At 34.7% G+C, this 27453-nt stretch overlaps 3 protein-coding genes and 1 pseudogene across 7 annotated transcripts in view; 2 read left to right on the top strand and 2 right to left on the bottom strand.

Moving 5' to 3' along the window:
* The first annotated feature begins 1856 nt into the window (after nucleotides 1-1856).
* Nucleotides 1857-2704, top strand: LOC122291267 (wound-induced protein 1-like). The gene has a single exon (XM_043098934.1). The coding sequence runs from the start codon at nucleotides 1909-1911 to the stop codon at nucleotides 2302-2304; it is 396 nt and encodes a 131-aa protein (XP_042954868.1). The 5' UTR covers nucleotides 1857-1908; the 3' UTR covers nucleotides 2305-2704.
* Nucleotides 2705-12586: 9882 nt separating this feature from the next.
* On the bottom strand, nucleotides 12587-13195 carry LOC122292011 (wound-induced protein 1-like). Its single transcript, XM_043100162.1, has one exon. It carries the CDS (start codon nucleotides 13110-13112, stop codon nucleotides 12633-12635), a length of 480 nt encoding a protein of 159 aa, XP_042956096.1. The 5' UTR covers nucleotides 13113-13195; the 3' UTR covers nucleotides 12587-12632.
* A 5739-nt stretch (nucleotides 13196-18934) lies between these two features.
* Nucleotides 18935-23484, top strand: LOC122292010 (annotated as a pseudogene).
* A 550-nt stretch (nucleotides 23485-24034) lies between these two features.
* LOC122292009 (E3 ubiquitin-protein ligase listerin) overlaps nucleotides 24035-27453 on the bottom strand; it is a 28788-nt gene continuing 25369 nt past the window's right edge. For 4 of the 5 annotated variants that reach the window (XM_043100156.1, XM_043100158.1, XM_043100159.1 and 1 more), the window contains 4 exons: nucleotides 26927-27385; nucleotides 26358-26588; nucleotides 25147-25636; nucleotides 24035-24317 (listed from right to left, as the gene is read on the bottom strand). In XM_043100156.1, coding sequence (XP_042956090.1) covers nucleotides 25409-25636; nucleotides 26358-26588; nucleotides 26927-27385 — 918 coding nt within the window. In that variant the 3' untranslated portion in view covers nucleotides 24035-24317; nucleotides 25147-25408. Of the gene's footprint in view, nucleotides 24328-25146; nucleotides 25637-26357; nucleotides 26589-26926; nucleotides 27386-27453 lie in introns of all 5 variants that reach the window. The other variant, XM_043100157.1, reaches the window with a different exon arrangement.

Raw genomic sequence — 27453 nt, 5'->3', positions numbered from 1 at the left:
CAATATTCAAACTAATCATATATAAAATAAAATTCATATTTTTATAAAATAAAATTACATATTATAAAAAATTAATAGTTTGAGATATTAAGTAGTCAAATACTAATATTAATATATTACATCCCAACAAAATAAGTACATAAAACAAACATTTATAAAATTTGAAAATATTATTTATTCATGTTATACAAGTTGATTATGAGTTGTATGGAGTTACCCATTTATTAACTATCCCTTATCGAATTAATCTATTTTTATCCAAACTCATTTATATCAAACTTAAATTTGCTTATTTCGTATCATATTAATCATATTGGATTCATGGGTTATGTCATGCATTGTCACCCCCTAATTTTAACCATCCAAGTTGAAATGTTGGGATGAAATTAAAAAAAAAAAAAAAAAAATTATTTGCTAGGTGAAAATAAGATGGAAGTTATAATTCTTTATTCATTTAAAAATAAAATAGTAGGATATAATGGTTTATGAAAATATTTTGTTATTTGAGATGAATCTTATTATTTACGGCTCGTTTGGATATTTAAAATATTTTAGAATATTTGTAAATATTAATGAAATAGTTTGTGAATAGTAATAAAATAGTTTTAGCTAAAATGTTTTATTGGATTTTAGACAATGTGAAAGAAAACGTTGAATAAAATATTATAAAGTTATATTATTTTTTGTTTTTGTTTGAAAATTTGATAAAGTTATAATAAATAGATAATGATTAGATGAAAATGTTAAAAATTTGAAATTTAAAAATATTTTGTATTGAAGTGATGTTTGAAAATGAAATATGTGAGAATATTTCGAAATACTTGATTATCCAAACTAGCCCTAGTTTCAGTTTATAATTTTTTAAATTCCAAAAAACATTACAAATTTACAACATATAAATCTAACCTCGTCAAACAAAATTATAATATGATAGTAGCAAAGAAAAAAATCTATTCATAATTAATTTTCTCATCACCCTCTCATCATCACATGATGTGACATTAGAATACGATAAGTTTACATGTAAAATATAATTATAAATAGTTTCTAAGCATCTATGTCACATCATGAGAAAATGATAAAAATTAAAATGATGAGTAGCCTTACTACTACTCCATAACAAAACTACTTAGTAGGACATAAATTTATTTGAGATTTTTAAGATTTGTAAACAAAGGGAGTTGGTAATTGGTGCATCATGAGACGGCGCTAGTTACATTTTTTAACTTATTCACTAATTATATGAAGATCGCTTTTTTATTTTATTTATGGAACTACATTTTATTCATTTCAAATATATATTTATCTGTATACATATGTGTTAAAAATCTAACAATTGGTTTAAAAAATTTAAAACTGTTAGATATTAATTTGGTTAATTTTTTAACTCTCAGCATTATAATATTTTACCACGCTTTCGAATTTAACATCCACAATAATCTTGTACTCTATTGACACTAATCCCATAATGGTCCCATGGGTATAACAATTGGACAAACGTGTTGGAACATCATCATGCATGGTCCGTTGGATCAGATTAATTCAATATATTCATGTCAAGAAAATAAAAAATGACCACGAACCTTAATACAAAGTTAATTATTTCCTTTAATTAATTAGTATGATGGGTCCCACAAATCAATACTTCTTCGATTTGTATTTTTCTTTGGCCTTCAATGTCTATATAAATAGATCGACGTCCCATGCATGTTAACGCAATCATATACACTAGAATAACAATAATCAAGAGCCTTTCCCAGTTCCTACTAAACCCAACCTTATTTCCCAACAGGCAACAACATGGGAGTACTCAACCACAATATTGAGCTGCTCATGCCGGAAAACGATCGGGGCATATCAATCTCCCCGAAATCAAAGCTTGAGAAAGGAAACAAGAAGATCGTGAAAATGCTGTACAAGGCCCTGGCACGAGGTGACGCCGACACCATTGCTAGGGTTGTGGGCCCCGACCTTGAATGGTGGTTCCATGGACCTCCGCAATGCCAGCACATGATGAAGATACTCACCGGAGAGTCGATGCACACGGAGTTCAAGTTCAGGCCTCGGAGCATCGTGGCCGTCGGCGACCGTGTGATCATGGAGGGATGGGATGGATTCAAGGTGTATTGGGTGCATGTGTGGACGCTTAAGGAAGACATGATTCTGCAATTCCGTGAGTATTTCAACACGTTGCTCACGGTGTTGCTTAGGATTTCCGAAACTGGAGATGAGACTCTGGTGTGGCGAAGTGACCCCAGGGAGATTTCAAAGCGCTCGCTGCCGGACCTTGTTCTGGCGATCTAGCGGAGGTTGATCATCAGGTTCTACGAGAAGCAAGTGTTCATGGCTTTTGTTGAACTTGGACTAGTAAGTACATTATCTAAAGCCCAGTAACTGTGTAAAATTACGATCGGTACGTATATATGCATGGGTTCAAAGGGATATAAAAGATCAGATGATAGCTAGATCTACCATGATCTCCCCGTGCGCGTGTCATGTATACGCCCATTTCTTCAAGCTGGACTATAAGTTGAGAGCATGATTTTTTTTTTTTTTTTTTTTTGCTTTTTAGTTTTTTGTTTGGACACTTTGATCATCAGTTTAAGACCTTGATTGATATATATTACTGTTTCACACCATTTCTCATTTTTGTCCAAGTTCAAGGAAACTACCACTCGCATCGATCGGTGGTCACGTACTTAATTAATATAATGATTTGGCTAGCTACCCAGAGATTGATTGTTACTATTTTTTAAAAAATGAAAAACCTAGCTAGCTTGCTTTTAAGAGTTCTCGTAATGTGTAGCCCTTTCCTTCGAAGTCAACTTTTGAGATCTAGATCATCATGTATATACGTACACTGCGCGCACCTTTATATACGTACGTCCCTATATTTAGGAAAGAATTAAAATTTTTATACTTTGGTCAAGATCAGCCCATATATACGTACACTTCGCGCACCTTTAAATCTACAAGTCATCATGTATATCGGTTGTTTGAACAACCGTCCGTGCATGTAACTATATATCAATAGTGACAACATTAATAGAAGATATATAGTTCGATTTTCGCAAGTATTCAAAGAAATTAATTAAATACGTTTCTTAATTAGGACCGCCGGCTTGACTGATGATGATTCTATAGCTAGCCCACAACTATCTCAAAATGTCATAAATTATATATCTTTGAGCTCCTTGATCAACGTACAGCTTAAAGAACTGGAAGACGTCACGAAACTGCATGAGGATAATAAAGACAAGATCTGAGCAAAGAGACAGCACATGAGCGCGCGCCAAACTGTTGATATCCTCCATGTTTAATTAATTACTAATTTTCTAGTTTATTAGCATATTTTATATGCGAGTCTGGGCAGGTACCAACAACCTCCATTAGTAGATCAATAAATTAATAAAAAAAATCATTTAGAATATAATATACATTCATGTGTGCATGCATGGGTGACATCTTTCAATTGTATATATATCACAACATGATGGACGTACGATCGAGTCATAATCTTAATTTACTTATACTTAATTTTGTGTGGATCGATGACATATGGCAGGAGTTGGCTTTAATTTGTACGTAAGACAAGTTTGAAACTTTGAATGATAATTTTTTTTTTTTTTCAATTTAAGATGCGTATCTTTCTTAATTACCGACATATAAGTTAAATTTTTCTATTTTAGGTAGAAAATAACTTTCTTTTTAGCTTGATGATGAATTGTGACCAGATATACCTGTAACTTGGTGTGAATTATTTGACATCAACGGCACTGTAGTTGAAGTGCTATGTTGTGATCTATGGGAATCTTTGAAAAAGTTTTTCATCTTATCTCATCTTATCCTATATATCTCATTTCATTCTCAAATATCATTAAAATACAAACACTTTCAAACTAATTGTTATAACTTTTTCAAACTAACCATTACAACTTGTTCAAACTTTCAAATAAATAAAAAATAATTCAAAATTTTCAAATCCCAAAACAAAAATTATGTTAAAAAATTATATTTCAACAATATTTTAATTTTATAATATTTTTTATTCAAAATTTTCTCTCTACTATTCCAAAACTCAATAAATACTTAATTCAAACTATCTAATCACTACTATTTACAAATTATCTTATTACTATTTACAAAATTCTCATATTATCTCATCTCATTTCCCAAGCATACCCTTATATATACTAAAACATGTTTGGCTTTTTGCAACCATATTTTTTTCCTTACTAATGTATACTTTTTTTACAACAAAATTTTATTTCTCGTTGCAAATGGATCCAATTGTGACGAAAAAAATTTATTGCAAAATAATCATTGCAAATCACCCTCATGTCTAGAATGCCAAGTCAAATACTAACGATTTTGAGACATTTGTGTAATACGTGTGTCAATACATTTATCTGTTATGTTTTTTTTTTTTAATCTTCTAATATCCTCTCTTGAAGCTTTTGATTAAAGGATGATGTACAAATGGCCAAATCTGGATCGTTGATGTGTTTTAATCTGAGCTGATGAAATCACGTGAGAAGCTCATGCTTCCTTCAGAACGTTTTAGAGTTGAGCCGCTGGATTACTTACACGTGTCAGCATCTCTTGTAACATATATATATATATATATATGTGCTATACGGTGTAAACCCTAGTTGATATTCATTCTGTACATATCGGCCATTTCAGAGAGAGAGAGAACAGAGAGAACAGAGAGGGGGATTAGGGTTTTGGTGAGATTTCCTTGTAGAGAGAAGAAATCAGAGTGATTTCTTGGGGTTTCTGTGAGGATTTGTGACTCTATGTGTACTGAGGCTTCTCTGTGAAGTATTGTTCATCAATAAAAGCTCTGAGGCCCATTCTTGCCGTGGACGTAGACCATTAGGGTCGAACCACGTATATTGGTGTGTTCTTTCCTTGCTTTTAGTTTCTTTATTGTTCTTATTGTTCATATTTGATTCTTGATGCTTTCTTGCGATAATATTGGAAGATATTCATCATTTTTGTTGATCTGTATAATACTGTTCAATATCGAGGTGTATATTGGTAATCTGGACATCTATTAGTATACTGCTGTTTCTAGGTTTTTTTTATTATCATCAAACTGTGGTTATTATGAATATTATGTTTCTGTTTGGGAATATAACAGAGGGCTTATATTCGGTGAAAACAGAATACCTTTATAAAATAAATCTTTAGTCTATAATATCATAATAACATTAAACCTTTTTTCAACCAAAGAGGGTTACTTTTATAACAACTGGTATCTAGAGCCTAGGTTCTATGGGAACCATGAGGTTTGATATAGAGAAGTTTACTGGGGATAACGATTTTGGCTTATGGAGAATTAAAATGAGGGCACTGCTAGTCCAACATGGACTGCAGGATGCCCTTCTTGGTGAAAAACAAAAAGGTTCTTCCTTGAAAGAGGAAGAAAATGGGATTGTCCATAAGGACATCCTCCAGAAGGCTCACAGTGCCCTAATCCTCTCTCTTGGGGATAAAGTCTTGAGAGAGGTGGCCAGTGAGGACACTGCAGCAGGCATATGGCTAAAATTAGAAAACCTGTATATGACCAAATCCCTAGCTAACAGACTACACAAGAAAACTAAGTTGTATACCTTTAAGATGGCCCCTGGAACACCAATAGGACAGCACCTTGATGAGTTCAACAAGATTATTTTAGACTTAGCAAACATCGACATTAAGGTGGAGGATGAGGATCAAGCCATCCTTCTAATGAGTTCTTTGGACTCTTCATACCTAAGTCTAAAAGAAACCATGATGTATGGTAGAGATTCTCTGACTCTTGATGAAGTACAATCAGTACTTCACACTAGGGAACTACAGCATAGAGGAGATACCAAACAGAATCATGGGGAAGGCTTGTCTATAAGGGGTAGATCAGAAAAAAGAGAGAAGAAAGGAAAATATGAAAATAAGAAACATAGGTCTAAGTCAAAGGGGAAACAGTTTAAATGCTTCCACTGTCACAAGGAATGGCATTTTAAGAAAGACTGCCCAGATAGGAAACCTAACTTTGGGAATAAGACCAAAGAGGCAGGAGATGCCTCTGTGGTCTTAGAGGGGTATGAGAGTGCTGAGGTACTTACAGTGAGTGAGGTTGACTCTAAAACAGAGTGGATAATGGACTCTGGTTGTTCCTTTCACATGTGTCCAATCAGAGAGTGGTTTGAGACATTCACTAAGATGGATGGGGGGCAGGTAATCCTAGGAAATAATAAGACCTGCTAAGTCATAGGAATAGGGTCAGTTAGACTCAAATTGCATGATGGGATTGAAAAGGTGTTGAGGGAGGTTAGGTACATACCTGAACTAAAGAGAAACCTAATTTCTCTTGGTATGCTAGATTTGGCTGGATACACTTTTAAATCTGAGGCAGGGATTCTTAGAGTTACTAAAGGCTCTTTAGTCATTATGAAAGGAGTAATTAAAAATGGGTTGTATACATTACTTGGGAAAACACTAGTTGGGGAAGCATGTCCAGCTCAGAACATAGTAGAAAACAAAGCCGTACTCTGGCATAGGAGGCTTGGACATGTAAGTCAAGGGGGACTCTTAGAACTTCAAAAACAAGGACTGCTGAGTGATAAAAACCTAGGTAACTTACATTTCTGTGAAGATTGTATCTATGGAAAGGCAAAGATGGTTAGTTTTAAGTCAGCAACTCACAACACCAAACAAACCCTAGATTATGTTCACTCAGATCTATGGGGACCAGCTAGAGTGAATTCACATAGTGGAGGAAGTTATTTTCTTTCTTTAGTAGATGATTACTCTAGGAAAGTTTGGATATACATCCTTAAAAATAAGAGTGATACCTTTGGTAAGTTTAAGGAGTGGAAGACTCTAGTGGAAAACCAAGTAGGTAGAAAACTCAAAACCCTTAGAACAGATAATGGACTAGAGTTTCTGTCTAATGAGTTTAATATGTACTGTCAAAAAGAAGGAATTCTTAGGCATAAGACAGTGAGGGAAACACCCCAACAGAATGGTCTAGCTGAAAGGATGAACAGAACCATCCTAGAAAGGGTAAGGTGTATGTTGTCAAACTCAGGGCTGCCCAAAACATTTTGGGCAGAGGCTGCCACTATTGCTGTACATCTCATAAATAGATGCCCATCATCTGCCATAGAGTTTAAAACTCCACATGAGTTGTGGTCTGGAAAACCTCCTAGCTATGACTACTTAAGAATTTTTGGTTGTGTTGCTTATGCACACTCAAAAACTGACAAGTTGGAACCTAGGGCACTCAAGTGTATATTCATAGGGTATCCTGAAGGGGTTAAGGGTTATAAGCTTTGGGTAGATGGGCCTGGTAGGTATAACTGCATTGTGAGCAGAGATGTGACCTTTAATGAGTCACAGATGGCTCGGGCACAAGAGGAAAAGTGTGATCCCAAGACTGACCAGTCCCCAAATGGATCTCAGATTGAGGTGGAGCAATCAAGAGCCCAATCTGAACCTGAAATTGGAGAAAGTAGCAAACCTGAGGAAGAAGACTCAGGGGACAAAGATATAGGTGGTGATAACTCATATAACCTAGTTAGAGATAGGAAGAAGAGAGTTATAAAACCACCTATAAGGTATGGGCAGGAAGATCTCATTATGTTTGCTCTAACTGTAGCTGATGAAGTGGTTTACCAGGAACCTAGGACCTATAAAGAGGCAGTGAATAGCAAGGATTCTCAAAAATGGATTCTTGCTATGCAAGAGGAAATGGAATCTCTAAATAAAAATAAAACCTGGGTTTTAGTACCTAAACCTAAGGGGGTAAAACTTATAGGATCCAAATGGATCTTTAAGAAAAAGGAAGGCATACCAGGGGTAGAAGGGACCAGGTATAAGGCTAGACTAGTAGCCAAAGGATTTTCACAGAGAGAAGGAATAGATTTCAATGAAATCTTCTCTCCAGTGGTTAAACATACCTCAATTAGGCTACTGTTAGCTTATACTGCTTATGAAAATCTCCATTTAGAACAACTAGATGTTAAAACTGCTTTTCTGCATGGAGAACTTGAGGAAGAAATTCATATGCAGCCTCCTGAAGGCTTTACAAATGAAATTAAAAGTAATCAAGTGTGTTTACTAAAGAAATCTTTATATGGTCTTAAACAATCACCTAGGCAGTGGTATAAAAGATTTGATACACACATGATTAACAATAATTTTAAAAGAAGCTGCTATGATAGCTGTGTCTATTACAAGGAAGAAAAAGGAATATGTGTTTATCTCCTTTTGTATGTTGATGACATGTTAATAGCTTGTAAAGACACTGTTTTGATAAATCAAGTCAAAAGCATGCTGAAATCAGAATTTGAAATGAAGGATCTGGGCCCTGCTAAGAAAATTTTAGGAATGGAAATTGAAAGAGATAGAAGTGCTAGTATGCTATATTTATCTCAGAAAAATTACATTTCTAAAATTCTAAATAGATTTGGTATGGAACATGTAAAACCTGTAAGTACACCCTTAGGACAGCATTTCAAATTGTCCTCAGACCAGGCTCCTAAAACAGACTTGGATATCGGTTTTATGAAACAAATCCCATATTCTAGCATGGTTGGAAGTATAATGTATGCGATGTTTGTTCCAGGCCTGATCTGACCTATGCAGTTAGTATGGTTAGTAGGTTTATGGGTAACCCTGGGAAACCTCATTGGCAAGCTATCAAATGGGTGTTAAGGTACCTAGGAGGCACAACTAACCTGGGACTCAGTTTTGGAAAAAATGTTGTAAAGGGTTGTGAATCTGCTGGGTTTGTAGACTCTGATTACGCAGGAAGCATAGACACTAGGAAGTCACTGACTGGTTATGTATTTACTGCTTTTGGGGGAGCTATTAGCTGGAAATCACACCTACAATCTGTGGTGGCTTTATCAACCACAGAAGCTGAATATATAGCACTAACAGAAGCCATTAAAGAGGCCATATGGCTGCAGGGTATTGCTAGTGAGTTAAATATTTTCAATGGTAATATCACAGTCTACTGTGATAATCAAAGCACACTTCACTTAGCTAAAAACCAAGTTTTTCATGAAAGATCAAAACATATTGATGTAAGGCTTCATTTTGTGAGGGATGTTATAGAATCTAAAATAGTAGCTGTGGAAAAGGTCCCAACTGAGGATAACCCCTCAGATATGATGACCAAGTCAGTCCCTTGGTCCAAGTTCAGACATTGTCTGAACTTAGTGGGTATGGAGTCTAGGATTAGTCCCTCTTAGGGGGACAATGCAGGAATGAGCCAATGATGAGAAATTTTTTTTAAAAATCTTTTGGCAAATAAATGTTTTGCCAAGGTGGAGATTTGTAATACGTGTGTCAATACATTTATCTGTTATGTTTTTTTTTTTTAATCTTCTAATATCCTCTCTTGAAGCTTTTGATTAAAGGATGATGTACAAATGGCCAAATCTGGATCGTTGATGTGTTTTAATCTGAGCTGATGAAATCACGTGAGAAGCTCGTGCTTCCTTCAGAACGTTTAAGAGTTGAGCCGCTGGATTACTTACACGTGTCAGCATCTCTTGTAACATATATATATATATATATGTGCTATACGGTGTAAACCCTAGTTGATATTCATTCTGTACACATCGGCCATTTCAGAGAGAGAGAGAGAACAGAGAGAACAGAGAGGGGGATTAGGGTTTCGGTGAGATTTCCTTGTAGAGAGAAGAAATCAGAGTGATTTCTTGGGGTTTCTGTGAGGATTTGTGACTCTATGTGTACTGAGGCTTCTCTGTGAAGTATTGTTCATCAATAAAAGCTCTGAGGCCCATTCCTGCCGTGGACGTAGACCATTAGGGTCGAACCACGTATATTGGTGTGTTCTTTCCTTGCTTTTAGTTTCTTTATTGTTCTTATTGTTCATATTTGATTCTTGATGCTTTCTTGCGATAATATTGGAAGATATTCATCATTTTTGTTGATCTGTATAATACTGTTCAATATCGAGGTGTATATTGGTAATCTGGACATCTATTAGTATACTGCTGTTTTTAGGTTTTTTTTATTATCATCAAACTGTGGTTATTATGAATATTATGTTTCTGTTTGGGAATATAACAGAGGGCTTATATTCGGTGAAAACAGAATACCTTTATAAAATAAATCTTTAGTCTATAATATCATAATAATATTAAACCTTTTTTCAACCAAAGAGGGTTACTTTTATAACAATTTGCAATGACATATTCCCATTGCAAAAAACTCGTACCTTTTCGCAATGCCAGCAATATACTTTTGTTGCCAATGTCTCTTCTCTCATTGGCGACGATATACTTTCATTGCAAAAAATATTTCTCCCCATTACCAACAATATATATTTGATTGGTTGCAAATACTTCTAGCCTTGTTACCAACAAATAAAAGTTGTTCCAAAATTTTTGGGTCATTAGCAATGAAAAAAATCATTGCAAAAATATGCATTTAGACCGATGATAATCAATCGTTGTAAAATCCTCATTTCCAACAATATATTAATCTTGCTGCTATGATTATTACCAATGTATGCAAAAAAAAAAAAAAAATTAACAACGATGTTAGTTTTCTTGCAAACAATAGTTCAGAACAATGTAAACGTTTTTATCAATAGGTTAGTTCCTTGCAAATGTATATTTACAACGAAATAATTTCTTTGCAAAACTCATGTTAGTAACGATTTTAATTTCCTCGCTAATGTATGTAAACTTTTTGCAATGAAACAAATTACCTTGCAAATGTATCAAGGATATTATTTCTTTACAAAAATATTTTAGCAACGATTTCAATCTCCTTGCAAATAGGAGTTCAAAACTTTCAATCTCCTTGTAAATAGGGGTTCAAAACTGTGCAACATGTTTACCAACTAACATAATTTCATTGCACACTTGCAAGCATAGTATTTCCTTGCAAAAAAAAAAAAATGTTAGCAATGACTTTAATTTCCTTGTAATTGGAGGACAAAACTGTGCAACGTACCCTTTTAGCAATGAAACATAATTTCCTTACAAATTAATTATCATTTGAAAGGATATTATTTCCTCGCAAAAAAATGTTACAAATGATTTTAATTTCAATAGGAGTTCAAAACTATGCAAATTTTTTAGCAACAAAACCTAATTTCCTTGCAAATTGTACATTTGTAACAATATAATTTCCTTCCAAGAAGACAGTAATAACAATTATACATTTCCTTACTATTACGAGTTGAAAACTGTGCAAATCTTTTTTACAAGGATGTAATTTCCTTGCAAGTGTACATTTGCAACGAAATATTTTGCTTGCAAAAAAATATGTTAGCAACGATTTCAATTCTTTGAAATTATAAATCAAAATTATATAACTTTCATACTAACAAAAGTCCTTGCCAAAAGAATAAGGAAAATTATATATATTATACTACTATCTCACTTTCATTCCATTATATGAAATGTAGCATACTGATCACCATTAAATGATCCTTTAATGAATAATTCTTTATTATCTAATATTAATTAATGTTGCATATCTTATATAGTGAAATAAAAGTAAAATGAGAGTGTGGTGTATATTATTACTCAAAGAACAATTGCAATGAAAATACCACTTTTTGCAGCGATATATGTTCCTTGCAACATCCCATTATGTGAAATGTAGCATATTGATCACCATTAAATGATCTTTTAATGAATAATTTTTTATTATCTAATAGTAATTAATGTGACATATCTTATATAGTAGAATAAAAGTAAAATGAGAGTGTGGTGTATTTTATTACTCGAAGAACAATTGCAATGAAAATACCACTTTTGCAGCAATATATGTTCCTTGCAAAAAGCCTTTCTTGTTGGAGTGTTAATTTCTCCTCCTAATGGCTTAGTACTTTTTTCTTTTTTTCAAAGACAAGTCATGAAAACAATATTACTCCATCAATGTAACTTCAAATTTTGTATTTAATGTAGGGACCCATTTTTCATGTGGTTATTTGTTTGACGATTGGAATTAGCACAGCAATAGCCTGCCCATAATTGCCTTTTGGGATTAGTATTAAAAAAATAATATTTACAATCGTAGATTAGTATGCCAGCGTCATGCAATTATTTTGAAAAAAATGAATAAATATAAGATCCATAGAAAAAATAATTTTTTAATAGTAAATCCTATAATTTTTCAAAATGAATACACGATACTTGTACAACTCATAAATCTAGCATTTCTCTTCTTTATGGGTGCTAAGACCTCAAATATATATATTGTTCACCTTTACAATATATTACTAATGATGACATGAGTTTTAACTACTTCACCATTTAATTATTCACATCATGATCAATAACTATACTTAACTGCTTAGTACCATGCATACGCAAATTATTCAAACAATAGTCTTGGCCACTACTTGATAATTTAAAGAAAATTAGATTACAGTAAACAACACTAAAATCTATATCATTATATTAATTTAACTAAAAAGTATACCATTCGAAGGAGCACTCCTTTTGCATGTTGTTAGACAGAATTACCAAACCCAAACACCAAACGTCAAAACATGATTATACACAATTAATTAACATGCATGATCAAAGCCTTAATTATAGTTCATAATTTCTTACTAATATAATAGAAAGTAACATATATACATGACGTACTTAGAGTGCCAAAACGAGACCCGGTGCAGAGTGACGGGAGAGCTGGCTCTTCCAAACATTCTGGCACCTATGATTGGCTGACCCTGACGTGTCAACGGCCGGGGATGATAAAGGCTGTGACTCGAATCGGGCTACGGTGACGGAAGTATTAGAATACTCTCTCACCTGGGTGAGTATCCCTTCAGTGACGGTCCATATGTGCACCCACGAGATCGAGTGTTCCTTGTTGTAGCCTTCGACAAGGACAATCGGTCCGAAGGCGACGATATTGGGTTGAGGAACGAAGACGAATGAGGTATTGTTTGGAGGTGACGAGCCAGTGAGCAAAAGCATCAAATGCTGGTGGTTTGGTGGGCCATGAAACCACCACTCGACGTTTGGTGCTAGTAGACGTTGCACCTCATCGAAGTCCTTGGAGATTAGAGCACTGTAGAGGGCAGTGACCACCTTTTTGCCGTTTTCTTCTTCCTTGTCCTCCATGTTTGTTTGGGAGCTTAACACCAATTCTGGAACCACGAATGATGCTTTCAAACAAATTGCTTTGAACCGGCCTGAAGTTTGGACTTGTTGCTTTGATTGATCACGGAGTAGTACTGGAGGATGTCTATATTATATAGATTATAGAGCTAGCTAGGTACGTAGTGAAGTGGGGTTCGGAGTTTGGACGATTCGATTGCGTGGGAGGGTGGAAGGCCTTCAACAGGACCCACAAAATCAAGGCCAGCTTAATCTATTTTAATCCCACTAATTAATACATAAGTTGTCTACTAAGTGGGTTTAATTATTTATTAATAAATAATGTCTGGTCTCAATTTGTAATATTGGAACTGATTGTTGAATATTAAATACATAATGGGAATGTTAGGTACGTGCATATCATCAAGGAAAAGTACTTTATTGACTGATCAGACGATATATAATATCACCACAAAACTTTTGAAACCATGCGTGTTTTGGAGATTATCCTCAAATTATCTATAACATATATAATAACATTGCTGCCCTGCCCGGGTTGTGGCCTTTGTCACACTTGCTATGTGTGATCTGTCGCTGTTAATATAAAATTACGTAACTAATTAAAACTGCAGTATGGAACAATTACTTTCGGTTGTCTGATCTTTTTAATTGTTAATTTAAAATTAGGTACGTAATTAAACATTTGTTTAACAACTTTCGGTAGATTGATGATCTTTGTTATGTCCCACAAACATGACTAATTAATGTTTGTTCACATGATTCTCAAATTACCTGTATATAATATATATATATATATATATATATATCTGTATCAACTTATTAAGTGGTGGCACCGCCAAAAAGAAGCCACTTTTGAATAAGATTTATCATTGCACGCGCGCCGCCGATCGATCAACAAATTGGAATATGACGTTCCCCTTTTAATTTTTGGTGTCATATTGTTATAATGGTGTGCTATGTATATTATATATTTAGCTAGCTTAGTAGTAGTCATGTACTTGCTGCGCCGATCAACAACACGTTACGTTGTGATGCTGATCAATCTTTACGTTGCATGAATGCATGCTGTTTATTTTTTTGGTCACAATTAATCCATCCTTAATTTGTTAGTATTATAATAAGCAAACCGACCATTCATGCACACGAAATCCCAAGCTGATTGCACGCCGAATATATAACTGCATGCATGGGTATTAATTAGTGATTTGCGTTAATTCGAGCCATGCAGGATAGAGATCATCTATATTATATATTGGGTCCTAGCTAGGATCTTCTTAAATTAAATAAATTGCTAGCCCGGCTTTTGCTTAGCTGTAATTAATCACCAATCGCGCACCCACGTACACAAAGAAAGAAAAAAAGCGCGCACAAAATCGTGATCTGCGCGCATATAGGTCGTATCTGGGGAGTCCCGGTGGGCTAGCTAGCTCGCTCGCTTTTGATACGAATCGCGTAGATTTAACTGGCCAGGCAGTACTCCGCAGTTGGCAGTAGGCACGCACACGTCCTTTAGGTCGACATACAAATGGAGCTGCTATACCATATATATATATATATATATATATATATTTTACTGTCGGGAACCTTTCCTAAGCAGGACCATTTAGACTTACTCTTGTAGACTAAATTTCGGTATCGTGTACCATGCGTATCCTCGACAGTTTTCCTATACGAAATTAGTTAAATTACTAACTTTTCTTCAGGAGGTGTGGCCACAAAGTATTATTTGCATATATGAAGTGTTAAGACTTAAACTTTTAAATGAATAATATCCCAAAATCAAGATCTAGCTTTTACTGATTGGGTCAACCCTTTGAATTGTTTACCATGCATATATTCATGATAACTTAAATCATGAATACTACTATTATCTTGGAATATGGTAATATATTATAACCACGTGAAAAGTATTAATTAAATACATTTGTACTTTTTTTTAAAGGAAAGATCGAGTACGTAACCTATAATATTTCTTAAATCAATCGAATCAATTGGGATTAAAAAATGAGATCATCCCACCACACAATGTATGGTGCCAGAAAAATATAAAATTAGGAGGATATATATACATATATCTATAAAGTGAATGAAGGAGAATTAATTGGTGCCAACTTCTATTGAAGCAAAATCTGAAATAAGAATTTCAAAATTAACTATATCCAAGTGTGTGTTGGACTATTCATTATTTATTGATTTATTTCAATACTTTAAAAGGATCAAATATTTACAAGTTCGTTTATTGACATATCAAATATATCAGCGATATGCAAATTTGTTACATTAGTTAGAATTAAAAACTATTTATTTATTTATTTTAATTTTTTCAATAATTATAATGAGTCTCCTTGTATTTATAAATTGACTTGTAAGTAACAGAATTCTTTGATAAAAAACATCAGAAAATAAATGTTTGGGTTTCTCTCAAGTTGGGTTGGCGGGTTCCATTTGGAAAGTAAATCCTCCTCAACTCATTTCATCTCATTATTACACATTTTTCAAATCCCTATACACTTTTTCAAATTTCTATATAAAATATAATAAAAAACTTTTTCAAATCTCAACACACTCATAATATTTAAAACTAATATTCTAATAATATTTTATTCAACTCAACTCAATCCAACATCCAACAGAGAGGAGGGAAAATTAGAAATAGCGAACTTCTGGCCGAAATGATTAATGATCACCATTCATAGTTACATCTGGGCCTAAGCCTGGTCCCGGTCCCGGGCAGCTAACCCTAAATGATGGGCTTATTAATCAATTACCTTAACCATTTCTAAACGAATAATACCACGAGGTGGACTACGCAAGTTTTGTATAATCTTTTTATAAAAAAATTAAATTTATTATTACAAAAATTAATATTTTATCCTCTCTATTTATATATATATTATATTCCATATTTACTTAATTTTTTCACTTTCAACAAGATCATCTCTCTTCAATTAGAACATTCCCATCCCTATCGTTACTTATTTTCAAAATTTCAAAATTTTAAGAAATTTAATTTAATTTTTTAACAAAATAAGTATCACTCTATCTCATTACCTATTTTAGTATATAGGTTTAAGATGTGAATAGTGATACCATATATTTGGAGAGTTATTATTCATTCTTAAATTAATATATATATATTTTATAAAGAATAGTTAAAGATATAAAAATAAAGTAATAGAAATAATAATTAAAAAAATTATTTTAATAAAAAAATGAGATATAGGAGATATTTTTTAATATCACTGAAACTTAAGAAAAAATTATAAAAAGTCTAATTTCTAACTAAAAATGATAGAAACTGGATGTGACATTGCGAATGCTCTTACCATTAGGCATGCATAGTGACCCGCCCAAACTATATTTGGGCCTGACCCGATCTGACTCGCAAGAAAAGGGCATGTTAGTTCAACCCGACCTGGCCCGTAAATTTTGGGTTGGACCGAACCCGTTAGCCAATTCTAGAACATGACCCAAGCATTGAAAACCCATAAGTTTTAGATCTTTCACCTTCTCACTCTCGTACCGATCTATGACGAACCTTGGTTTCTGCAATGAAACCTCGTAGATGGAGGGGCTAAAGTTTAAAGCGTTGTAATAGAAATTCATGATCAATCTCCTCAGAAATTTGTAATAGAGTGGCGAGACCTTTGAATCGTCTTCAACCACAAACACGAACTCGTCGTCAAAGCTTGGCCACCACGCCTCTAACCACTATGCCTACAACCCCGCATTCCTGGTTCAATAATGCATGATCTTTTCTCCGAACCACCACTCGAACACATCCATGAAGCTCAAAATTTGATGTAAATCGTCCAATTCGAGAGTGTCATTGTTTACGGGGGCAAAATGATCAAAAAGCCACATAGGCTAGAAACAACTAGAATAATAAAAAAGCCAGAATAATCATACCGGTCTATGACCATTACAATCTTTGGGGAAAATGCTGCTGCTACTGTTTTATCTTCCCGTTTTTGCTTCCTGTTTGGCGTGGCTATTCCATTGTGGCATTCTTTCTTTTTTTTTTGCTTTCTTGTTTGAAACTCATAATACCTGCATCTCATAATAGCCAACCCCTACACTTTGTATTCCCTCCAACCCCCCCACACCACAAACCCAACTCCGACTAGCACATTTCTAGCACCGTCAAGCTCCCCTCAAACAAGCTCACTTCATCTCCCCTCTGCAATTTGTCTCCCCTCCACTTTATTTTGTAGCCATGTAGCGGAACTCTCTCTCATCTTGGAATCAAAGCAAAGAGACAAAGCTCTATCGAGAACATAAGAAAAGGAGTTATTGCTTTCTCACGCAGGACTATAAAATCCAAATCTTCATCCCAAAAAAAAAAAAAAAAATAGTAAGTTCTGAAACTCATGTATCGACAATGGAAAAAGTTTTTTCGGAAGTTTATATCCAACTTCCGATAGGTCAATATATCGAGTCGTCGGAGGGCTATTATTGGGGAATAATCCGATACAAATTCTGAAATTTCATAACCTGAAGGGAGCTTCGCGTACAGTCTTCCACAAACCCCGATAGATTCGCCCCCTCCTTCGGGTAATTGTTCTATTTCTTGCATATTTGCAAGATTCCATAAATCCCGTTTCTTGCATTCCCCTCACCTACCATGATTCTCAAGTTGATCTCTCTGTTGCTCTCTTGACTATTTCATATTTTTATGATTTTATGAATGGTTTTTTTATTCAAATAAATGAGTGTTGTAAATATTTTGCATGAAAATTATAGAACTTCTTGTGGTTGAGAATTCTGTATGTGGTTAAGAAGAGTTCAATAAACTGATTTGCAGAGCACCAAGTGCGTATATTCATCCCTAACAATAGTGGTCCATCGAAATAATTCTCAGAAAAATAAGAAATCAAGAAATCTAGACCAGATAAACAAGAAAGAAATCAAGAAATCTAGGGTGCAGAAATGAAGCCAGAAATGAAGAAATCTATCGTGAAGGAGACAAAATGCAGAGTTTTTGTTTCCCGAATTTGAGGTTGAAAGGAGATACCGGCGCTGGAAATGGGTCTCTTATGCCAGTCGAAGATGGGTCTGATGGAGGCGAGGGTAGACGGTCGGGGTTTGGGGGCAGTCAATCAGGGGCACTAGTTTGGGGAAAATGAAATGGAACTCTTTACGGATGTACGACAAAAATGGTGAGGATTTGGGGCTTAGCTAGCTTGATACCAATATTAATTTGCAACTTATAAGTAAACAACTTAACTATATATTAAGTATAATGTACATAAACTATATATTAAGTATAATGTATATATAATAACTATATTTGCTGGTAACACATTAAATATTCATACCTTTGTGAATTTCCAAATCATTATATTATTAAATATATATAAATTAAGAAAGTAAAATACTCTTCAAAAAAGAGGTATTGAAGCCACCAAATAAGTTGAAAGTTGGAAGGAATAAATTACTCCATATTTAATATAAAATAGAGTAATTTATAATAATGGATCAAATAAATGTTTAATTAGAATATACTATATACTTTTTGTCTATATAAATAAATAACTCACTCAATTAAGTATATAGATATTAGTAAACATTTTAGACATAATAACTAATTATAACTAATATGTGCTTCTACTAAGTTATAATATAAATAATAAGAAAAAAAATAAGTATAAATTATAATAAAATATATATAGCAAATGAAAAAAAGAAAAGGGAAAAAATGCCACTGTGGCATGCACACATCAAGCGGGAACTGAAAGCGGGGTAGAAGAACGGTGGCTGTAGCGTTACCCTAATAAAAAAGCCAAAATAATCATACCGGTCTACGACCATTACAATCTTTGTTACAAGCTATTTCACAACAACACCATTACATAAACAGACCCATTTTAAATTGCCAGTGAGCCCTAGGTTTGATCTCCAAGAGTAATGTCTTTTATAAAAGAAGAATACCAGAAAATAAAAAATAAAAAAATCCATGTTAGATTTTTCCAGTCGTGCCTCCAAAAGTCTTTGTTTGGATCTAGGTTTCGTAAGACAAAACTCGGCTAGATTTTGTTCATCATCGCCATGAGCACTGTCTTCTACCAACTGTTGGAATGTGAATCAGGGTCGAATGTGAGGGCAAGTGGAGAGATGTGGAGGGGGAGTGATCTGGAGAGAGAGAGGTGAGATCTAAACCCACTTTTGATGTTGCGGTTTACTGATTCAAAACCCACTTTTGATGTGAACCGACTTTTTCGGATTAGATCTAATCGGTTGCACGGGTTGATCGGGCCATCGGGCCTTTTGCAAGTTACCATATGACCCCCTAGTTTCCGTTGCAAAACCCTCTCACGAGTCGGCCTCTCGCAGACGCTACTGCTTGTTGCTCCGGTCCTTTCTCCATTTCCCTCCAAAACCTTGGAAAAACCCCAATCTCGCAGCGAAGATGTTGCGGTGTGTTCTGAGGGCCTCGGCAGCAGCTACGAGTTCAACCAAATCCCCTCCCATCCAAATCTTAGCTCCTCAAACCTATAAATAAGCCAGAAATTACTCGTCCAAGAACACCAAGTCCGGCCTCGCTAAGTCCAAGAAGACTAACGCGAAGGAATCCTCCTCCTACCCCACGCATTGGCCGCGGATACCAAAGTCGACGCCGCTCTCTCCGATGCCCAGGCCCGCGCTCGCCGCCGACGATAAGGACCAGTCCCTCGATGTTGGCCCCAACGGTCGGCACCTCTTCACCATCACCCCCTCCCTCTCCCTCCTCTCTCGCAAAGACACCTGCTCCCATCTCAAATTTTGGTATACGGATGCTAATACGTGTAATCTGCGTTTATTTGCCCAGTAAAAAAGTAATCTACCTCTAATTAACTGTAAATATGTATGTAAAGGTTTTTTTCTTGCTTGTGATTGGAAAATTGATCGTGTTTTTGGATTTTGAAGTATAGAGGGCTTGAAAACGGTGTTGCTGGAGGGTTTGCCGACGGGGATGCGGAAGGAGTTCGACGACTCGCTGAGACCGGCTTTGCTTGTTCGGCAGAGTCTTTTGGATCTTCGCGATAATTTTAGGCGTATCGTTGATCCTCCATTGCTCTTCTATGATGCTAATGGTGTGTGCGGATTTCATTTCAATTTTAGCGATTCTTGTTCTCGCATTTTTTTATTTGTTAAAATTCAAATGCAATGGCAAAATTCAGATAATCTTTCAACTTGAAGGTCCAGAAACGACATTATCCTGATATGACCGGGGGCTATTAAAATATTAACCATTATTTTAATTAAAATCTCATATCTTCTCACCTTCACAATAACAATATCTAGTGAATTGTTTGTTTTCTTAATCAATTGTTCTCACTAAGTTGTTCTAGTTTTTTACCGATCCAAAAAAAAAAAAGAAAAAATTTTTTTTATAACAAGATGGCAAAATCTGAACCGGTAACGTTATGGATTTTAAGATCTCACTCTGGAGTTGCAAAATTTAGAGGATCTTGATCCTCATTTAAAACTTGTATAAGATATGATGAGTCCTTTTTTTTTTTTCTCATTTACAATCATGTTCTTTTCTCACAACCTCCAAACATTAATGCTATTCTTGCTTTTATATGAATCATAAGGTAATGAGTATGTGAAGTTTACGATAGGTGATGTTCTCATGCAACTTATGCTGGTAATTAATCATTTTAGATCCCAAACTTAAAAAGCAGATTATCTTGGATGCTCCTGCTAGCTGTGGGAAGAGTATTGCACTTGCGATGCTCGTTCATTGGGCTCGTGATGAAGGTTGGCTGGTTTTTTATGTTCCCAGGGGCTGAGAATGGACTCATGGTGGATTTTTCTCCAAGAACCAACAAACAGGTCTTTGGGACACACCTCTTCAAGCTGCAAATGTACTCAAGGCAAGAGTGTTAAAACTTTTTTGTTTTCACTCATCCTGCAGCATTATGCATATATGTTCCAATTTCCAGAACTAATTCTTTTGTTAAGAAAAATTAAGATAAACATAAAGATGACGATTCGATTTCTTACATCTTCAACTAAAGTGATTAGTTCTATATTTCAGTAGGAAAGTATTTGAAGATGTGCAATATGAAGTGGAACATGACCTTGGTCCATGAGCTCATATAGTTTTTACTCACTTATTATATTAATATTTACCATGAAACGGGCTTTCAGATTAAACATTCTAGATTCATAGAATGAAGAGCACACTTCAAAATGTTCGTAGCATCCTTCCATCCAAAAAGAAAAAACAAAAGTAGCCCCTCATCCTAATTCTTCTTCTGTAATGGCTCCTTAAGAGTACATTAGAGGTAATTTAGTTTACTTATATAAAAAAAAAAAAGAGTACATTAGAGGTTCTCATTATTTGTTTCTAAGTTTGTTTCTTATCTGTGTCATTCAGTGGTGTGTCATTCCAAATGCGTTATTTGTCCCCAGGATTGTCGAAAATGGAATGAATCTCACTTAAAACAATTGCCATGCCAAATCAATGATCCGATTCCACTAGGAGAGGGTGCTGGTGTTGGATGGTTGAAAGATGTTGATAACATGGCAATGCCAGAAGGTTCAACGCTTTGTGATCTGGTCAACACGGGAATCAAGCACACACATGCAGCTGTTGGAGTGGTTGTTCGTTTGAGGAGAGCTATCACTTGTGAAAAATATCCCTGTGCTTATAGCAATTGATCAAGTGAGAGAAAGTTTCTTGTGTTACTTCAAGTGCTGTTTATTGTCCAATTCTTTGGTTTAATATAATATATACGTATACATATACTTTCATATATATTCTCTGTAACTTGTATATTTTTTAAAACTATTCTTGCTGTTATTTGTCTCCGACTCTCCAGTATAACAGCTGGTTTACATTCAGTGAGTATGAGGAAGCAGTAACCATTCGTTCTAGTCGACCAGTACATGCTAGAGAACTTGCAATGGTTAGTGGCAACTGTTCATTTCAAATACGCAGTCACAACTGCAAATATTAGTGTGTAGAAATTTCGGCAATTCCTCTTTCTGTTGGAGTGAATACTTGCATAGCGTATGGATTATCATTTATAGTGAACTTACTCCTTTACTCCTTAGCATGTTGGTCATACTTGGTGATAATTGCACTCACTCTCAGATATATGTGCATTATGTGAGAAAATTCTTCTGTAATTTGCAGGTGAATGCTTTTAGGTCTATGGTGCATGATGACATGATGGTGGGTGCTTTCTCTCATTCTACAGAAATTGGAAAACTACGTAAAGATTTGCCAGATGTTCCGGTAGATGCTTGTGTTACTTTTCCTCGTTACAGCTTAGATGAAGCAACAACTGTTTGCCACTATTACCTTAGGTATGCTAAAGAAATATATGCATGCTATGGTTCTGCTGTTGCTAATATTATTAAGGTGCCAATCTCCAACTTACATCAGACAGTTGTATCATGTGGGTCTACAATTTAATATATAATTAAACTTGGGAAAAATCACACTTTCACAACAAACTATTATATATTTCTCACTTTACACTCCTAACTACCCAAACTTCAAGATGAAATTGATGACAATCTTAATGATTAAATCTTAATTGAGGGTGAGTATTAGAAAAATATTTGGTTGTTTAGGTTGCAAATTGAAGCTTTTAGTAGGCAAAGTGAGAAACAGAGTAATTTGTGGGTAAAATGCGTAAATCCCTCTTAAACTTGTTTACCGCTTCTGCAAGCGTAAAGGTTGAGGCTTTGTTCTTAAAGGTTTTGTAATTGAAAAATATAATTTGGTTCATTATATTTTGCTCTTCATTAGGTAAGACATGTTATTATAAAAATAATGAAAATGATTTCAAGAAAGCAGAATTCTTTTTGCCCTTCCTTCTTGTACCTGCCTAAACAGTAGAATGTTTCTGAAGTTCCTTTTCCCTGCAACTCGTATCTCAGATTTTTAGCTTGTTTATTTGTTTTCTGGCAGGTAAAGACTATTAGGTCATGAAGTATTCTCAGAAGAAAACTGGAAGAAGGTATACTACCTATCCAACGGAAATGGTACAGAAATGCGGTGGCTGGTTCCTTTCATGCGGCAATCTGCATAGGATACTTATCTTCTGACCCTCTTTTAGATGTGCATAGGCAAAGGTGCTCATTATGCTCTCTGGCTTTTCTTATTTCCTTAATGAAAATTCATGCAATACTACTCATTGGATATTGGATTTTGGCCCAATGCTTCCAGTGAGATGGGCATTTCCGTTGCATAATTGACTTGTTTGGTCGGGATCATCTTTTCTTGCCTACAGGATTAGAGCCCAATGACCATGTTCCATGTATAGATCAGTTAGTATTTTCTAGTTTTGTTCTTGGAAATTGATCCTTCTGTCAGAAATTTAAATTTTCAGCTAATCCAATTAGTTCAGCATTTATATATTCAATTTTATGCTAATCTTGTCAAATTTTAGTCATTGCAGTACAGATTTTACGTATTTTTCTATATTTTAAAATATGCAATGTTCTTGTCTGTTATCCTCTTTTGATTAATGAAGTTTAAGGTTCGTTATATATATATATATGCAATGTTCTGCCTGCTATGGTGATAAATTTGACCGGGATGCCTGAGGGCTACATATTTTTTACAGTGGTTTTACCTTTTTTTTTTTTTTTTTTTTTTTTTTTTTTTTTTTTTTTCTGCAATGTAAATTACCTACGTATTTAATTTTCAATTGTTGTCCACAAAAAGTTGAGTAGAAGTAAATTGACAATGACGTACAGGACCTAGGGAAAAAAAATGTTTGAAAGAATCATAAACTGAGATCTCTATAATTTACGAGTCCCACCACTGGTTTCGATAGCAGGACCGATACGCTCAAATTTTGTATTTTTATTTTTTAAACATTTTAAAAAAAATAAAAATATACAAATTCACTAATAATTACTTCCTTAATCATTAATAATATTTTTTTCTCACCAAAAAAAAAAAAAAAAAAAAAAGAAAAAACACACAATCGGTCAAACCTTCACTTAGCATTTCTCATAATTTATTGTGATGAGATAGATGTTCAGCTTTACAATACTTGCAGGGACCTCCCTGTCCTTGTTCTATTTTCCGAAATGGTTACAGCCTTCGAGGTAATATCATTGTGAAACCTACATTTCCATCTGCATGAAATCTATATCACTATTGGTCTTCTCGATATATGCTATGTCATTGCAAGAAAAAAGCAGTAGTTAGGCATCAAAGCTCAGATGGCGGATTGATCCCGTTAATCAAATGCCCATCTGCAAAAATCTGCAAAAATTTATATGAGTGTTAACAACAAAAGCCGGGACTCAGGCAACATGTTGGTCACATCCAAAGCTAGACTTTTATCTTTTCCTTTCCAAAATCTTATAAAAGACCTTAATTCAAATTATTTTATTACTATTTATAAATAATTTCACTATTAACATTCAAAGAGGCTAAATCTTTTGATTTTTTGGCGATGGAGCTATAGTTTAATCTGCCTGGTCTATACACTTGAAAATAGAGTTCCGTAAAATCAATTAACCTCACAGTTAAGCAAGAGATTATGAACCGTATCCTCACTTTTCTTATAGCATGTAATGGTACAGTTATTGTCAAGTCTAAAATTTGAATAAAATTTAAAATTTTGACTAAAATCAAATCTATTGAAGAAACTAGTTCCCATTAAACTATTTATCTTAAAGTCAAAATAATAATATAATATTATTTATTTTAATATTATTTTTTTAAAAAATATTTTACAAATACACTCCATATATTAATTAAGAATTTAATTTTTTTAAATTATTATTTCCTAACTATTTTTTTCTTAACCTAATTATCCAACATAATATTTTTAGAGCAAAATAATGTTTTAGAGATGAATAGTCGCCGGCCAAATTTGAAAAAAATTTTAAAATTGCAGTAACTCAAAACTAAGCTATGGAGTTTTGACTTATTCCAATACAGACTATTTTTCCTTTCCTAACCAAAATTTGACTAGGGCATTTGCAATGCCAATCAATCACAATAACATGTTGACTTGGATCACTTTAAATATCGGAGTTTGAGAGAGAGAGAGAGAGAGAGAGAGAGAGAGCTTACAATTTTGCCCCTAAACCCATGCTGTCCTTTTTATCCACTCCGTTTGCACGATATTGTAAGATTTCTTTTCTCTCAATGTATGCTTCAAGTACTCTACCATCAACAGCTTCTTTCCCCATGTGTATTTAATGGAAAGCAGAGCAGCAGAACTCAAGTGCATGAGCTTCAAGTACTCTACCATCAACCGCTTCTTTCCCCATGTGTATTTAATGGAAAGCAGAGCAGCAGAACTCATGTGCATGACTCTATGTTGATGTCTAGGTCAGAATGGAGACTGGCACAGGGGGCAAGATGATTTGTGAGAAGTTGAGAACCACTTATAGAGACAGGCTGAATGGAACTTGTGCTTGCAGGTCTTGCAAGCCAGCCGTGGAAGGCTATGGTTGGTAGTGTGGATGACGCTGTAGCAGATAGGGCACTCCTCAACACCTTCGAATTCTTTGTCAAAGTTGCGCTTCCATATTCCGATAGCCTCTGCTAAAGCTCCATTCTGCATCACAAATGAACGGAAGTATTATTCAATGCCCCTCTTACCAATCCTATTCATGTCAATTCTTACCCTCCTCTCATAGGCACCCAATTTAGTGGAACTCTACTTCATCCGATTCCTTATTTTCAAAGGACACTACCCAATGAGAAAGTATTTATCCACAGGACGCTGTTAGGTTGATATATAGTCCCATCATGAAATCTTTTTTTGACAAGTAGGCTGCGTTTGAATGTTGAGCTAAGCTAAGCTAAGTTCTTTATGAATAGTAATGAGTTGAGTAGGTTTAGTGAGTTATGTGGCGGCCATCTAAAATGAGTTTAAATGTGTTTAGATGTTAAGATGAGTTTAGTACTATTTATGAAAAATTGAAAAAATTGTGGGTCCCATGTTTAAAGATGTGCTGATTTGAAAAATGTTGTGGGTCTCACGTATAAAGATGTGTTGAGTTGAAAAATGTTGTGGGTCCCGCGTGGTTTTGAGTTCAGATGAGTTTAGTAATTTGAGAGTTGGGTGTTTGGATGCTATACTTGGCTTAAAATTAGACTAAACTGAATTGATCTTAGCTGAATTTTGCTACCAAACGGGACTAAGTCTCATCATGGAATCATGTCCTCAAATGTAATAAAACATTATTTTCGAGTCTTGATCCCTCTATCAGTAGACAAATGAAAAGGAAACAAGCTGGAATTGTGAAAGGTGAACGAATATGCATAACAAATACCTGATTACGGACAAATGACATCATAGACATTAACCATTTTCTCTGCTTCACTTCACTAATCCCTAGGCTCTTGGTGCAATCAACATCCACAGGGCGTAAGGGGTAAGATACAGGAAGACGGATAACTAGATCCATTCCTGTTTCATCCTTTGTATAGGTTGCAACAACCTCATTCGCTGATTTACTTACACTAACTGAAAAATTCTCATCAGCAAATTTGGCTTTCTTAATCTGCATTTGGAAAGCAATAATGTCAGCCATGCGGTAGGTCTCGAATTATCAACAATACGTTGAAAGAAGCATTCTATTTTTGCACAATATGAGAGTTATAAACACCCTATAATAGAACTTAAACAATCACTTCCCATCATGTCCAGCAGAATGGAGCCTCACTGAAGTGGAGAAATTAAATTGAAATCAGTTCTTTACATATAATTTTGGGAGAGAAGGGTGGGGGGCATTCAAAGTGTATATGTAAACTTTCATTTTAGAAGGTCAAATCTTTTAAAATTAGCTTGTAAACATTTTTGATCCATGGAAACGAATCATCCATGTTGAACTACACACACCTGAGATAACTCGTTTGCAATGAGAGGAGGGCTGCACCATGCTCGTGTAAAGGATTCAATTGCAGATGATACAGACCGATCACGCAAATCACTAAACCACCCTCGAACATAAGCGGGAAGAACACAAAGCATCACACCAAATATTGCTCCACCAAGTGAAGCTATTTTCACTTCTTCAACAGGCCAAAGAGATTCCATAGAGCACAACAATGAACCTGTCGTAATGGCACGCGTTGCTGCACTTGCAACTTCTGATATCCCAGCAGGAAGCTCTGCATCTTTTTTCTTCAGACTATGTGCCATACACAATTCAACTGGTATATTCTGGAAAATGCAATCTAAAATAACTGAACTCACAGAATCTTGTATATACTGGACCAGTCTATCCCTCCCGGGTGATGATGATGGTAATGACCATAAATGCGATAACAACAAAGACCAAGCAAGGAATACATTTACCTGAAAATTTAAAAAATATAAAAGTGTATTACTACAATAATCATGCTCTAGCGTTTATCCCATGAAAA

The sequence above is a fragment of the Carya illinoinensis genome, chromosome 13, assembly GCF_018687715.1.
Source record: "Carya illinoinensis cultivar Pawnee chromosome 13, C.illinoinensisPawnee_v1, whole genome shotgun sequence".
Classification (NCBI taxonomy): Eukaryota; Viridiplantae; Streptophyta; class Magnoliopsida; order Fagales; family Juglandaceae; genus Carya; species Carya illinoinensis.
The sequence above is the reverse complement of the archived record's forward strand: the minus strand, read 5'-3'. Positions and strand labels throughout refer to the sequence as shown.

Coding starts and splice junctions, on each gene's coding strand:
- LOC122291267 (XM_043098934.1), top strand. CDS start 1,909: ATGCTGTACAAGGCCCTGGCACGAGGTGACGCCGACACCATTGCTAGG.
- LOC122292011 (XM_043100162.1), bottom strand. CDS start 13,112: ATGGAGGACAAGGAAGAAGAAAACGGCAAAAAGGTGGTCACTGCCCTC.